General features: G+C 43.6%; 1 protein-coding gene across 2 annotated transcripts in view; it reads right to left on the bottom strand.

The window, feature by feature from the left end:
* Positions 1-13,638, bottom strand: part of LOC106598404 (low-density lipoprotein receptor-related protein 8) — a 190,169-nt gene that overhangs the window by 47,308 nt on the left and 129,223 nt on the right. For both annotated transcript variants that reach the window (XM_045714492.2, XM_014189447.3), the window contains exon 8: positions 7,718-7,837. In XM_045714492.2, the coding sequence (XP_045570448.1) occupies positions 7,718-7,837 (120 nt within the window). The remainder of the gene's footprint in view (positions 1-7,717; positions 7,838-13,638) is intronic.

The raw sequence follows: 13,638 nt of genomic DNA, 5'->3' as shown, positions 1-13,638 counted from the left end.
ATAGCTCAGTGGGGGGGTATCAATCACACTGGACTAATAGCTCAGTAGAGGGGTTATCAATCACACTGGACTAATAGATCAGTGGAGGGGGGTATCAATCACACTGGACTAATAGCTCAGTGGGGGGGTTATCAATCACACTGGACTAATAGCTCAGTGGGGGGGTTATCAATCACACTGGACTAATAGCTCAGTGGGGGGGGTATCAATCACACTGGACTAATTGCTCAGTGGGGGGTTATCAATCACACTGGACTAATAGCTCAGTAGGGGGGTTATCAATCACACTGGACTAATAGCTCAGTGGGGGGTTATCAATCACATTGGACCAATAGCTCAGTGGGGGGGTATCAATCACACTGGACTAATAGCTCAGTGGAGGGGGGTATCAATCACACTGGACTAATAGCTCAGTAGAGGGGTTATCAATCACACTGGACTAATAGCTCAGTGGAGGGGGGTATCAATCACACTGGACTAATAGCTCAGTGGGGGGGGGGGTATCAATCACACTGGACTAATAGCTCAGTAGAGGGGTTATCAATCACACTGGACTAATAGCTCAGTGGAGGGGGGTATCAATCACACTGGACTAATAGCTCAGTGGGGGGGGTATCAATCACACTGGACTAATAGCTCAGTAGAGGGGTTATCAATCACACTGGACTAATAGATCAGTGGAGGGGGGTATCAATCACACTGGACTAATAGCTCAGTGGGGGGGTTATCAATCACACTGGACTAATAGCTCAGTGGGGGGTTATCAATCACACTGGACTAATAGCTCAGTGGGGGGGGTATCAATCACACTGGACTAATTGCTCAGTGGGGGGTTATCAATCACACTGGACTAATAGCTCAGTAGGGGGGTTATCAATCACACTGGACTAATAGCTCAGTGGGGGGTTATCAATCACATTGGACCAATAGCTCAGTGGGGGGGTATCAATCACACTGGACTAATAGCTCAGTAGAGGGGTTATCAATCACACTGGACTAATAGCTCAGTGGGGGGTTTATCAATCACACTGGACCAATAGCTCAGTGGGGGGTTATCAATCACACTGGACTAATAGCTCAGTGGGGGGGTTATCAATCACACTGGACTAATAGTTCAGTAGAGGGGTTATCAATCACACTGGACCAATAGCTCAGTGGGGGGGTTATCAATCACACTGGACTAATAGCTCAGTAGAGGGGTTATCAATCACACTGGACTAATAGCTCAGTGGGGGGGGTTATCAATCACACTGGATTAATAGCTCAGTCGGGGGGGTTATCAATCACACTGGATTAATAGCTCAGTGGGGGGGTTATCAATCACACTGGACTAATAGCTCAGTGGGGGGGTTATCAATCACACTGGACTAATAGCTCAGTGGAGGGGGGGTTATCAATCACACTGGACTAATAGCTCAGTGGGGGGGTTATCAATCACACTGGACTAATAGCTCAGTGGAGGGGTTATCAATCACACTGGACTAATAGCTCAGTGGAGGGGGGTTATCAATCACACTGGACTAATAGCTCAGTAGAGTGGTTATCAATCACACTGGACTAATAGCTCAGTGGGGGGTTATCAATCACACTGGACTAATAGCTCAGTGGAGGGGTTATCAATCACACTGGACTAATAGCTCAGTGGGGGGGTTATCAATCACACTGGACTAATAGCTCAGTGGAGGGGTTATCAATCACACTGGACTAATAGCTCAGTGGGGAGGTTATCAATCACACTGGACTAATAGCTCAGTGGGGGGGTTATCAATCACACTGGACTAATAGCTCAGTAGAGGGGGGTTATCAATCACACTGGACTAACAGCTCAGTGGGGGGGTTATCATTCACACTGGACTAATAGCTCAGTGGAGGGGGGTATCAATCACACTGGACTAACAGCTCAGTGGGGGGGTTATCATTCACACTGGACTAATAGCTCAGTGAAGGGGGGTATCAATCACACTGGACTAATAGCTCAGTAGAGGGGTTATCAATCACACTGGACTAATAGCTCAGTGGAGGGGGGTATCAATCACACTGGACTAATAGCTCAGTGGGGGGGGGGGTATCAATCACACTGGACTAATAGCTCAGTAGAGGGGTTATCAATCACACTGGACTAATAGCTCAGTGGAGGGGGGTATCAATCACACTGGACTAATAGCTCAGTGGGGGGGGGGTATCAATCCCACTGGACTAATAGCTCAGTAGAGGGGTTATCAATCACACTGGACTAATAGATCAGTGGAGGGGGGGTATCAATCACACTGGACTAATAGCTCAGTGGGGGGGTTATCAATCACACTGGACTAATAGCTCAGTGGGGGGGTTATCAATCACACTGGACTAATAGCTCAGTGGGGGGGTATCAATCACACTGGACTAATTGCTCAGTGGGGGGTTATCAATCACACTGGACTAATAGCTCAGTAGTGTGGTTATCAATCACACTGGACTAATAGCTCAGTGGGGGGTTATCAATCACATTGGACCAATAGCTCAGTGGGGGGGGGGTATCAATCACACTGGACTAATAGCTCAGTAGAGGGGTTATCAATCACACTGGACTAATAGCTCAGTGGGGGGGTTATCAATCACACTGGACTAATTGCTCAGTGGGGGGTTATCAATCACACTGGACTAATAGCTCAGTGGAGGGGGTATCAATCACACTGGACTAATAGCTCAGTGGAGGGGGTATCAATCACACTGGACTAATAGCTCAGTGGGGGGGGGGGGGTTATCAATCACACTGGACTAATAGCTCAGTGGGGGGTTATCAATCACACTGGACTAATAGCTCAGTGGAGGGGGTATCAATCACACTGGACTAATAGCTCAGTGGAGGGGGTATCAATCACACTGGACTAATAGCTCAGTGGGGGGGGGGGGTTATCAATCACACTGGACTAATAGCTCAGTGGGGGGTTATCAATCACACTGGACTAATAGCTCAGTGGGGGGGTTATCAATCACACTGGACTAATAGCTCAGTGGAGGGGGGGTTATCAATCACAATGGACTAATAGCTCAGTGGGGGGGTTATCAATCACACTGGACTAATAGCTCAGTGGAGGGGTTATCAATCACACTGGACTAATAGCTCAGTGGAGGGGGGTTATCAATCACACTGGACTAATAGCTCAGTAGAGTGGTTATCAATCACACTGGACTAATAGCTCAGTGGGGGGTTATCAATCACACTGGACTAATAGCTCAGTGGAGGGGTTATCAATCACACTGGACTAATAGCTCAGTGGGGGGGTTATCAATCACACTGGACTAATAGCTCAGTGGAGGGGTTATCAATCACACTGGACTAATAGCTCAGTGGGGAGGTTATCAATCACACTGGACTAATAGCTCAGTGGGGGGGGTTATCAATCACACTGGACTAATAGCTCACTAGAGGGGGGTTATCAATCACACTGGACTAACAGCTCAGTGGGGGGGTTATCAATCACACTGGACTAATAGCTCAGTGGAGGGGGGTATCAATCACACTGGACTAATAGCTCAGTAGAGGGGTTATCAATCACACTGGACTAATAGCTCAGTGGAGGGGGGTATCAATCACACTGGACTAATAGCTCAGTGGGGGGGGGGGTATCAATCACACTGGACTAATAGCTCAGTAGAGGGGTTATCAATCACACTGGACTAATAGCTCAGTGGAGGGGGGTATCAATCACACTGGACTAATAGCTCAGTGGGGGGGGGTATCAATCACACTGGACTAATAGCTCAGTAGAGGGGTTATCAATCACACTGGACTAATAGATCAGTGGAGGGGGGTATCAATCACACTGGACTAATAGCTCAGTGGGGGGGGTATCAATCACACTGGACTAATTGCTCAGTGGGGGGTTATCAATCACACTGGACTAATAGCTCAGTGGGGGGGTATCAATCACACTGGACTAATTGCTCAGTGGGGGGTTATCAATCACACTGGACTAATAGCTCAGTAGGGGGGTTATCAATCACACTGGACTAATAGCTCAGTGGGGGGTTATCAATCACATTGGACCAATAGCTCAGTGGGGGGGTATCAATCACACTGGACTAATAGCTCAGTGGAGGGGTTATCAATCACACTGGACTAATAGCTCAGTGGGGGGTTTATCAATCACACTGGACCAATAGCTCAGTGGGGGGTTATCAATCACACTGGACTAATAGCTCAGTGGGGGGGTTATCAATCACACTGGACTAATAGTTCAGTAGAGGGGTTATCAATCACACTGGACCAATAGCTCAGTGGGGGGGTTATCAATCACACTGGACTAATAGCTCAGTAGAGGGGTTATCAATCACACTGGACTAATAGCTCAGTGGGGGGGCCCCGGTTATGCCAGCGGGGGGGATCACACCTGGATTAATAGCTCAGTCGGGGGGGGTTATCAATCACACTGGATTAATAGCTCAGTGGGGGGGTTATCAATCACACTGGACTAATAGCTCAGTGCGGGGGTTATCAATCACACTTGGCTAATAGCTCAGTGGGGGGGGGGGGGGGTTATCAATCACACTGGACTAATAGCTCAGTAGAGGGGTTATCAATCACACTGGACTAATAGCTCAGTGGGGGGGTATCAATCACACTGGACTAATAGCTCAGTGGGGGGGTATCAATCACACTGGACTAATAGATCAGTGGAGGGGGGGTTTCAATCACACTGGACTAATAGCTCAGTGGGGGGGTTATCAATCACACTTGGACTAATAGCTCAGTGGAGGGGGGGGTTATCAATCACACTGGACTAATAGCTCAGTGGAGGGGGGTTATCAATCACACTGGACTAATAGCTCAGTGGGGGGGTTATCAATCACACTGGACTAATAGCTCAGTGGGGGGGTATCAATCACACTGGACTAATAGCTCAGTGGCGGGGGGGGGGTATCAATCACACTGGACTAATAGCTCAGTGGAGGGGGGGTTATCAATCACACTGGACTAATAGCTCAGTGGGGGGGTTATCAATCACGCTGGACTATTAGCTCAGTGGGGGGGTTATCAATCACACTGGACTAATAGCTCAGTGGGCGGGGGGTTATCAATCACACTGGACTAATAGCTCAGTAGGGTGGGTTATCAATCACGCTGGACTATTAGCTCAGTGGGGGGGTTATCAATCACACTGGACTAATAGCTCAGTGGGGGGGGGGTTATCAATCACACTGGACTAATAGCTCAGGGGGTGGGTATCAATCACACTGGACTAACAGCTCAGTGGGGGGGTTATCAATCACACTGGACTAATAGCTCAGTGGGGGGGTGTATCAATCACACTGGACTAATAGCTCAGTGGGGGGGTTATCAATCACACTGGACTAATAGCTCAGTGGGGGGGGTATCAATCACACTGGACTAATAGCTCAGTGGGGGGGTTATCAATCACACTGGACTAATAGCTCAGTGGGGGGGTTATCAATCACACTGGACTAATAGCTCAGTGGGGGGGTTATCAATCACACTGGACTAATAGCTCAGTGGGGGGGTATCAATCACACTGGACTAATAGCTCAGTAGAGGGGGGGGGGTCATTTAGCAGATGTTCTTAACCTAAATGTAATGAACCATTGGCGTATGTAAATGTACATCTGTGAGAGAGAGACAGAGAGAGACAGAGAGAGACAGAGAGCGAGAGCGAGAGAGAGAGAGAGAGAGAGAGAGAGAGAGAGAGAGAGAGAGAGAGAGAGAGAGAGAGAGAGAGAGGGAGTACTTTTTGCATTAAATGTGGGAATAAAGAGATTTGTCACCTTGGACCAAGCAGGTTTCTATAAATATGTGGCTTAAAAGCTGCAATTCAATAAACTGTATTTCAGAGAGAAGAACATATGAAAGGTTCTGTGAGTTCAAGTCTTCACGTTTCTCCTCACAGATAGCAGTCTGTACTTTGAAGGGAAATGGTATTCATAAAAGAGACATAACCTCAAGGACGGTCAGTGTGTATACTGTACTACTTACTTTGTGTGTGTATACTATACTATTTACTGTGTGTGTGTGTGTATACAGTACTACTTACTGTGTGTGTGTATACTGTACTACTTAATGTGTGTGTGTATACTGTACTACTTACTTTGTGTGTGTATACTGTACTATTTACTGTGTGTGTGTGTATACAGTACTACTTAATGTGTGTGTGTTACTGTACTACTTAATGTGTGTGTACTACTATACTGTACTACTTACTGTGTGTGTGTATACTGTACTACTTACTGTGTGTGTGTATACTGTACTACTTAATGTGTGTGTGTATACTGTACTACTTAATGTGTGTGTGTATACTGTACTACTTACTGTGTGTGTGTATACTGTACTACTTAATGTGTGTGTATACTGTACTACTTACTGTGTGTGTGTATACTGTACTACTTAATGTGTGTGTGTATACTGTACTACTTAATGTGTGTGTGTGTATACTATACTATTTACTGTGTGTGTGTGTGTATACAGTACTACTTAATGTGTGTGTGTTACTGTACTACTTAATGTGTGTGTGTGTGTATACTGTACTATTTACTGTGTGTGTGTGTGTATACAGTACTACTTACTGTGTGTGTGTATACTGTACTACTTAATGTGTGTGTGTATACTGTACTACTTACTTTGTGTGTGTATACTGTACTATTTACTGTGTGTGTGTGTGTATACAGTACTACTTAATGTGTGTGTGTTACTGTACTACTTAATGTGTGTGTGTATACTGTACTACTTACTGTGTGTGTGTATACTGTACTACTTACTTTGTGTGTGTATACTGTACTATTTACTGTGTGTGTGTGTGTATACTGTACTACTTACTGTGTGTGTGTATACTGTACTACTTAATGTGTGTGTGTATACTGTACTACTTACTGTGTGTGTGTATACTGTACTATTTAATGTGTGTGTGTATACTGTACTACTTAATGTGTGTGTGTATACTATACTATTTACTGTGTGTGTGTGTGTATACAGTACTACTTAATGTGTGTGTGTTACTGTACTACTTAATGTGTGTGTGTATACTGTACTACTTAATGTGTGTGTGTATACTGTACTACTTACTGTGTGTGTATACTGTACTACTTACTGTGTGTGTGTGTGTATACTGTACTACTTACTGTGTATACTATACTACTTACTGTGTGTGTATACTGTACTACTTACTGTGTATACTGTACTACTTTCTGTGTGTGTATACTGTACTACTTACTGTATGTGTGTGTGTGTGTGTGTGTGTGTGTGTGTGTGTGTGTGTGTGTGTGTGTGTGTGTGTGTGTGTGTGTATACTGTACTACTTACTATGTGTGTGTGTGTGTGTGTATGTGTGTGTGTGTGTGTGTGTGTGTGTGTGTGTGTGTGTGTGTATACTGTACTACTTACTATGTGTGTGTGTGTGTGTGTGTGTGTGTGTGTGTGTGTGTGTGTGTGTGTGTGTGTGTGTGTGTGTGTACTGTACTACTTACTATGTGTGTGTGTGTGTGTGTGTGTGTGTGTGTGTGTGTGTGTGTGTGTGTGTGTGTGTGTGTGTGTGTGTTCTTACCACACTCCTTCTTGGGCTCCTCCGAGCGGTCCTTGCAGTGCTTGACGTTGCCACATACCTTGGCGCTGTATGTATGTATGTATGTATGTATGTATGTATGTATGTATGTATGTGTGAGAGAGAGAGAGAGTATAGTGTACTACTTCTGTGTGTGTGTCTACACTGTGTGTATTCTCAATATTCACCTCCACAAGTCCTCTTGTCCAGTAGCTTGTACCCTGTAGGACACTGGCACTCGTAGCCTATTGGTCGATCCTGGCAGATGTGAGAACAGCCGCCGTTGTTGAGTGAGCACTCGTTGAGCCCTGGGAGACAGAGAGGTCAGAGGTCAGAGATAGTGACTAGGAGAGGTCTTTTAGCAGCTGGGTCGTGCTCATTCGGCACGAAATGGAAGAAAACGGACTGAAACAAGGAGGGACTACCTAGACTTGTCCAATAAGAAATTCCCATTTTCAATTTTCCAAAGCAAAATGTTTTAAAACGTTTTTCCGTTGCGTGTCCAAATGAACACGACCATACTGGTAACTGACAGAGGGGCCCAATTCCATTTCTAATTTTCTGTTCAGTCCATCACCCCACGTGCTCAGTTCTATTCCATGGAATCCCCATCCAGTCCTGAGTGAGACAACATTCAGAGGCTTCTCACCAGCTCTGATTCTCCACAATACCAGGCTTTCTCCTCTCCTCTTCGCTATCACCCTATCAAATAACTGTCACTCAATTCCCCTCACGTTTGTCACTGTTTTGAAGTGGGACTGAGCTAGTGAAGGAAGCGAGTGAATGAAAAAGGAGAAAGTGAATTTAGATTAAACACACTGAAGATATATTCCCACTTCCTTGAAATAATCAACAAACAGAGAATCAATGGAGGTTGAAAAATGCTTTCCACCAATCACGGTAGATCAGTGAATAACAGACTACAGCAAGGGCTGAAAGAAGGATACATCACAATCAGAATCGATTTGAGTATTCCAGTAAGCCAGTATTCACCTACAGTAGTCTGTGTGAGCGTGTGGGTGATCATTTTCACAGGGGATTTCTTCCCCATTTTGTCCCTCCCTCTTCACTCCTCCCCCGCCCCATCCCTCTCTCCCTCCACGCCCCCTCTCCTCATAAGCTCATCCAGGGGATAAAAGCAGCAAAGCATCTATCTGTTCAGATGACAAGCCTGGCTGAATAAGGATATAAAATTCCATCAATACTGGTGGTAATAGACCTTCATTTCCAACGGGAAAATATCAAATACACTCAAACAGACGCCTAAGTGAACCGAGAAATACACTGTGTTATTATTGCAGCATGAGGTTGAGGGGAGTACATTCAGGTCAATTAGGGCCCATCATCATGTCTCTCTCTCTCTCTCTGTGTGTGTGTGTGTGTGTGTGTGTGTGTGTGTGTGTGTGTGTGTGTGTGTGTGTGTGTGTGTGTGTGTGTGTGTGTGTGTGTGTGTTTGTGTCAGGGACAGTGTGTGTGTGTGTGTGTGTGTGTGTTTGTGTCAGGGACAGTGTGTGTGTGTGTGTTTGTGTCAGGGACTGTGTGTGTGTGTGTGTGTGTGTGTGTGTGTGTGTGTGTGTGTGTGTGTGTGGTGTGTGTGTGTGTGTGTGTGTGTGTGTGTGTGTGTGTAACAGATAGGATGTGTTTCTGTGGTTTACAGAATGGTGTGGTTAACAGCACGTGTGTGTCGTCGTGTGTATGTGTGGTTATGTGGTTTACAGCGTGTGTGTGTATACATGTGTGTGGTTTATCCAATGTGTGTGTCTCTGTATGTATGTGTATTGTGCAGGTGTGTGTATGTGCATTGTGCGTATAAAAGTGTACACATATACAGATGTAGGATCTTAATTTGATCACTCTGTTGCTGAAGATTTTCCTGCGCCGCATAAATTCAATAAAAACCCACACTAACATATTAACAGTATAAATGTTTTGTTATATTATAGTCATTTAGCAGACACTCTTATCCAGAGCGACTTACAGGAGCAATTCGGGTTATGTGCCTTGCTCATTGGTACATTGACAGATTTTTCACCTAGTCAGTTCAGGGATTTGAACCAGAAATCTTTTGGTTCTTGGCCAAAAGCTCTTAACTGCTAGACTACCTGCTGCCACTTTCATGTATCCTCATTTTGACCAGCTTATAGTCTAACCACCTATCAAGCAACACTATAGACTAAAAGCTCAAAACCTGTTCCTGCAGGATTATTCTTGCTGTGACAATACATGTCAAATTAAGATCCTACACCTGTACATGTGTGTGTGTTTGCCGGTCTCTGCTGTTCTAAGGGGAACACCTTGTGAGTGAAGGGTTGAGCGAGCAGAGGGATGAGCTAGGTATCAAGGCTGATGATGAGAGGACCAGAGAGAGAGAGAGAGAGAGAGAGAGAGAGAGGTAAAAAAGGACAGAGAAAGAGAGACAGGGAGAAGGGAGAGGAGTGGAGCTCTCTTTGCCCTTGCTCTCTCCTCCCTCTCCTCCCTCCTTCACTCTACCCCTTCTACCTTCCCTCCACTCACCTTCCTCTCTCAATCTTCCTGTCTTTTCGCAGCATCGCACCATTTATTTTGGCCCACTCCCCTGCAACCCTGTCTCCAGGGCTTTGGAGGTGTGTAGTCTCCTCCCAGGCTATACAGCATGTGTTCATGCAAATCTGATTGTGTGTATGCGTGTGTGTATCTTTCACACAGTATGTGTGTGTCTTTCACAATGTGTGTGCACCCGCGTGGGTGAGTTTTACAGTATATGTTTATGTATGGGGCGGCAGGTAGCCTAGCGGTTAGAGCGTTGGACTAGTAACCGAAAGGTTGCAAAATCAAATCGCCGAGCTGACAAGGTAAACAATATGTTGTTCTGCTCCTGAACAAGGCAGTTAACCCACTGTTCCTAGGCTGTTATTGAAAATAAGAAGTTGTTCTTAACTGACCTGCCTAGTTAAATAAAGGTAAAATAAAAAAATACTAATAAATGTAGCTGTGTACATCTGTGTGTGTTATTGTGCTATTTTTGCTCTCTCATACAGACTCACTCAGTCACTCTCATTCAGTCACTCAGTCAGTCACTCAGTCACTCACTCACTCACATACAGTGTCTTCAGAAAGACAACCATTTTCAAGTCTTGCCATAGATTTTCAAACCGATTTAAGTCAAAATGGTAACTATGCCACTTAGGAACATTCAATGTCATCTTGGTAAGCAACTCTACTGTAGATTTGTCCTTGTGTTTTAGGTTATTGTCCTGCTGAAATGTGAATTTGTTTCCCAGTGTCTGGTGGAAAGCAGACTGAACCAGGTTTTCCTCTAGGATTTTGCCTGTGATTAGCTGTATTCCGTTTATTTTTATCCTAAAAACCTCCCTAGTCTTTTCTGATGACAAGCATACCCATAACATGATGCAGCCACCACCATGCTTGAAAATATGAAGAGCGGTACTCAGTGATGTGTTGTGTTGGATTTGCCCCAAACATAATGCTTTGTATTCAGGACAAAAAGTTAATTTCTTTGCCACATTTTTTGCAGTATTACTTGAGTGCCTTGTTTGTCAACAGGATGCATTTTTTGGAATATTTTTATTCTGTACAGGTGTCCTTCTTTTCACTCTGTCAATTAGGTTAGTAATATTTTTTTTACCCATCTACCAATCAATACCTTTCTTTGCAAGGCATTGACAAACCTCCCTGATCTTTTAATTTTTATTTCACTAGGCAAGTCAGTTAAGAACAAATTCTTATTTACAATGACGGCCTACCCCGAGCCAAACCCAGACAATGCTGGGCCAATTGTGCGCCGCCCTATGGTACTCCCAATCACGGCCGGTTGTGATACAGCCTGGAATCAAACCAGGGTCTGTAGTGACGCCTCTAGCACTGAAATGCAGTGCCTTAGACCGCTGCGCCACTCGGGAGCCCTGTAAATCTTTGTAGTTGAATCTGTGCTTGAAATTCATTACTCGATTGAGGGACCTTACAGACAATTGTATGTGTGGGGTACAGATGGGGTAGTCATAAAAAAATGTATGTTAACCACTATTACTGAACACAGAATGAGTCCATGCAACTTTCTATGTGATTTGTTAATAAGGATCCGCCCCTTTTTTGACATTTTCGCCTAAAATGACATACCCAAATCTAACTGCCTGTAGCTCAGGACCTGAATCAAGGATATGCATATTATTGATACTATTTGAAGGGAAACACTTTGAAGTTTGTGGAAATGTGAAATTAATGTAGGAGAATATAACACATCAGATCTGGTAAAAGATAATACAAAGAAAAAAAATCATAATTGAAATGCAAGAGAAAGGCCATAATGTATTATTCCAGCCCAGGCGCAATTTAGATTTTGTCCACTAGATGGGAGCAGTGTATGTGCAACGTTTTAGACTGATCCAATGAACCATTGCATTTCTGTTCAAAATGCTGAGTCAAGACTGCCCAAATGTGTCTAATTGGTTTATTAATAATTTTTCAAGTTCATAACTGTGCACTCTCCTCAAACAATAGCATGGTATTTTTTCACTGTAGTAGCTACTATATATACTGTACTCTATACCATCTACTGCATCTTACCATCTTGATGTAATGTATCACTAGCCACTTTAAACAATGCCACTTTTATATGTTTACATACCCTACATTACCCATCTCATATGTATATACTGTACTCTATACCATCTACTGCATCTTGTCTATGCCGTTCTATACCGTCACTCATTCATATATTTTTTTATGTACATATTCTTATTAATTCCTTTGCACTTGTGTCTATAAGGTAGTTGTTGTGAAATTGTTAGATTACTCGTTGGCTATTACTGCATTGTCGAAACTAGAAGCACAAGCATTTCGCTACACTCGCATTAACATCTGCTAACCATGTGTATGTGACAAATAAAATTTGATTTGATTTGTAAATTGGACAGTGCAGTTAGATTAACAAGAATGTAAGCTTTCTGCCAATATCAGATATGTCTATGTCCTGGGAAATGTTCTTGTTACTTACAGCCTCATGCTAATCGCATTAGCGCACATTAGCTCAACCGTTATTCAACAAAGGGGTTGAATATTGACTCAAGACATTTCAGCTTTACATTTGTTATTAATGTATAAAAATAAAAATTAAACAAAAAAAAAATCCACTTTGACATTATGGGGTATTGTGTGTAGAATCAGTGACACAACATCAAAATGTCATCCATTTTAAATTCAGGCTGTAACACGACAACATGTGGAAAAAGTCAAAGGGTATGAAGACTTTCTGAAGGCACTGTGTGCACACAAACTACTGCATGCACGTACACACACACACACACACACACACACACACACACACACACACACACACACACACACACACACACACACAACACACACAGAGATGTTTGTTTCTCTCCCCTTTGATGAGCACACAGAGGCTTTTCTTCTCTTGATACTAATTTGACTCGTGCCCCTCGACGCTTTGAAATGCAATGGAGATAGCCACTTTGTTATGGTGAGCATACACACATCATTGCATAAGTGCTAGCTTGCAGACACACACACATCTGCATAAGTGCTAGCTTGCAGACACACACACCTCTGCACACAGTGTCTTCAGAAAGTATTCATACCCCTTGACTTATTCCACATGTTGTTGAGTTACATCCTGAAGTCAACATGGATTAAATAAAAAAGAATTTTTAGCAAATGTATTGAAAATGAAATACAGAAATATCTAATTTACATAAGTATTCACACCCCTGAGTCAATACATGTTAGAATCTCTAAGAGCTTTCCACCCCTGTATTGTACATTATTTTCCCATTATTCTTTAAAAAATAATTCAAGCTCTGTCAAATTGGTTGTAGATTGCTAGACAACAATTTTCAGCTCTTAGAGACATATGCTTGTATCTTTGTAGTGACTGGGTGTATTGATACACCATCCAGAGTGGAATTAATAACTTCACCATGTTCAATAGGATAATCAATGTCTGCTTTTATTGGAAAACCTCCCTGGTCTTTGTGGTTGAATCTGTGTTTGAAATGCACTGCTTGACTGAGGTATCTTACAGATAATTGTATGCGTGGGGTACAGAGATGAGGTAGTCATTAAAAAAAACATTTTAAACACTATTATT

The sequence above is a fragment of the Salmo salar genome, chromosome 03 (genome assembly GCF_965601325.2).
Source record: "Salmo salar chromosome 03, fSalSal1, whole genome shotgun sequence".
Lineage (NCBI taxonomy): Eukaryota > Metazoa > Chordata > Actinopteri > Salmoniformes > Salmonidae > Salmo > Salmo salar.
The sequence above is the reverse complement of the archived record's forward strand: the minus strand, read 5'-3'. Positions and strand labels throughout refer to the sequence as shown.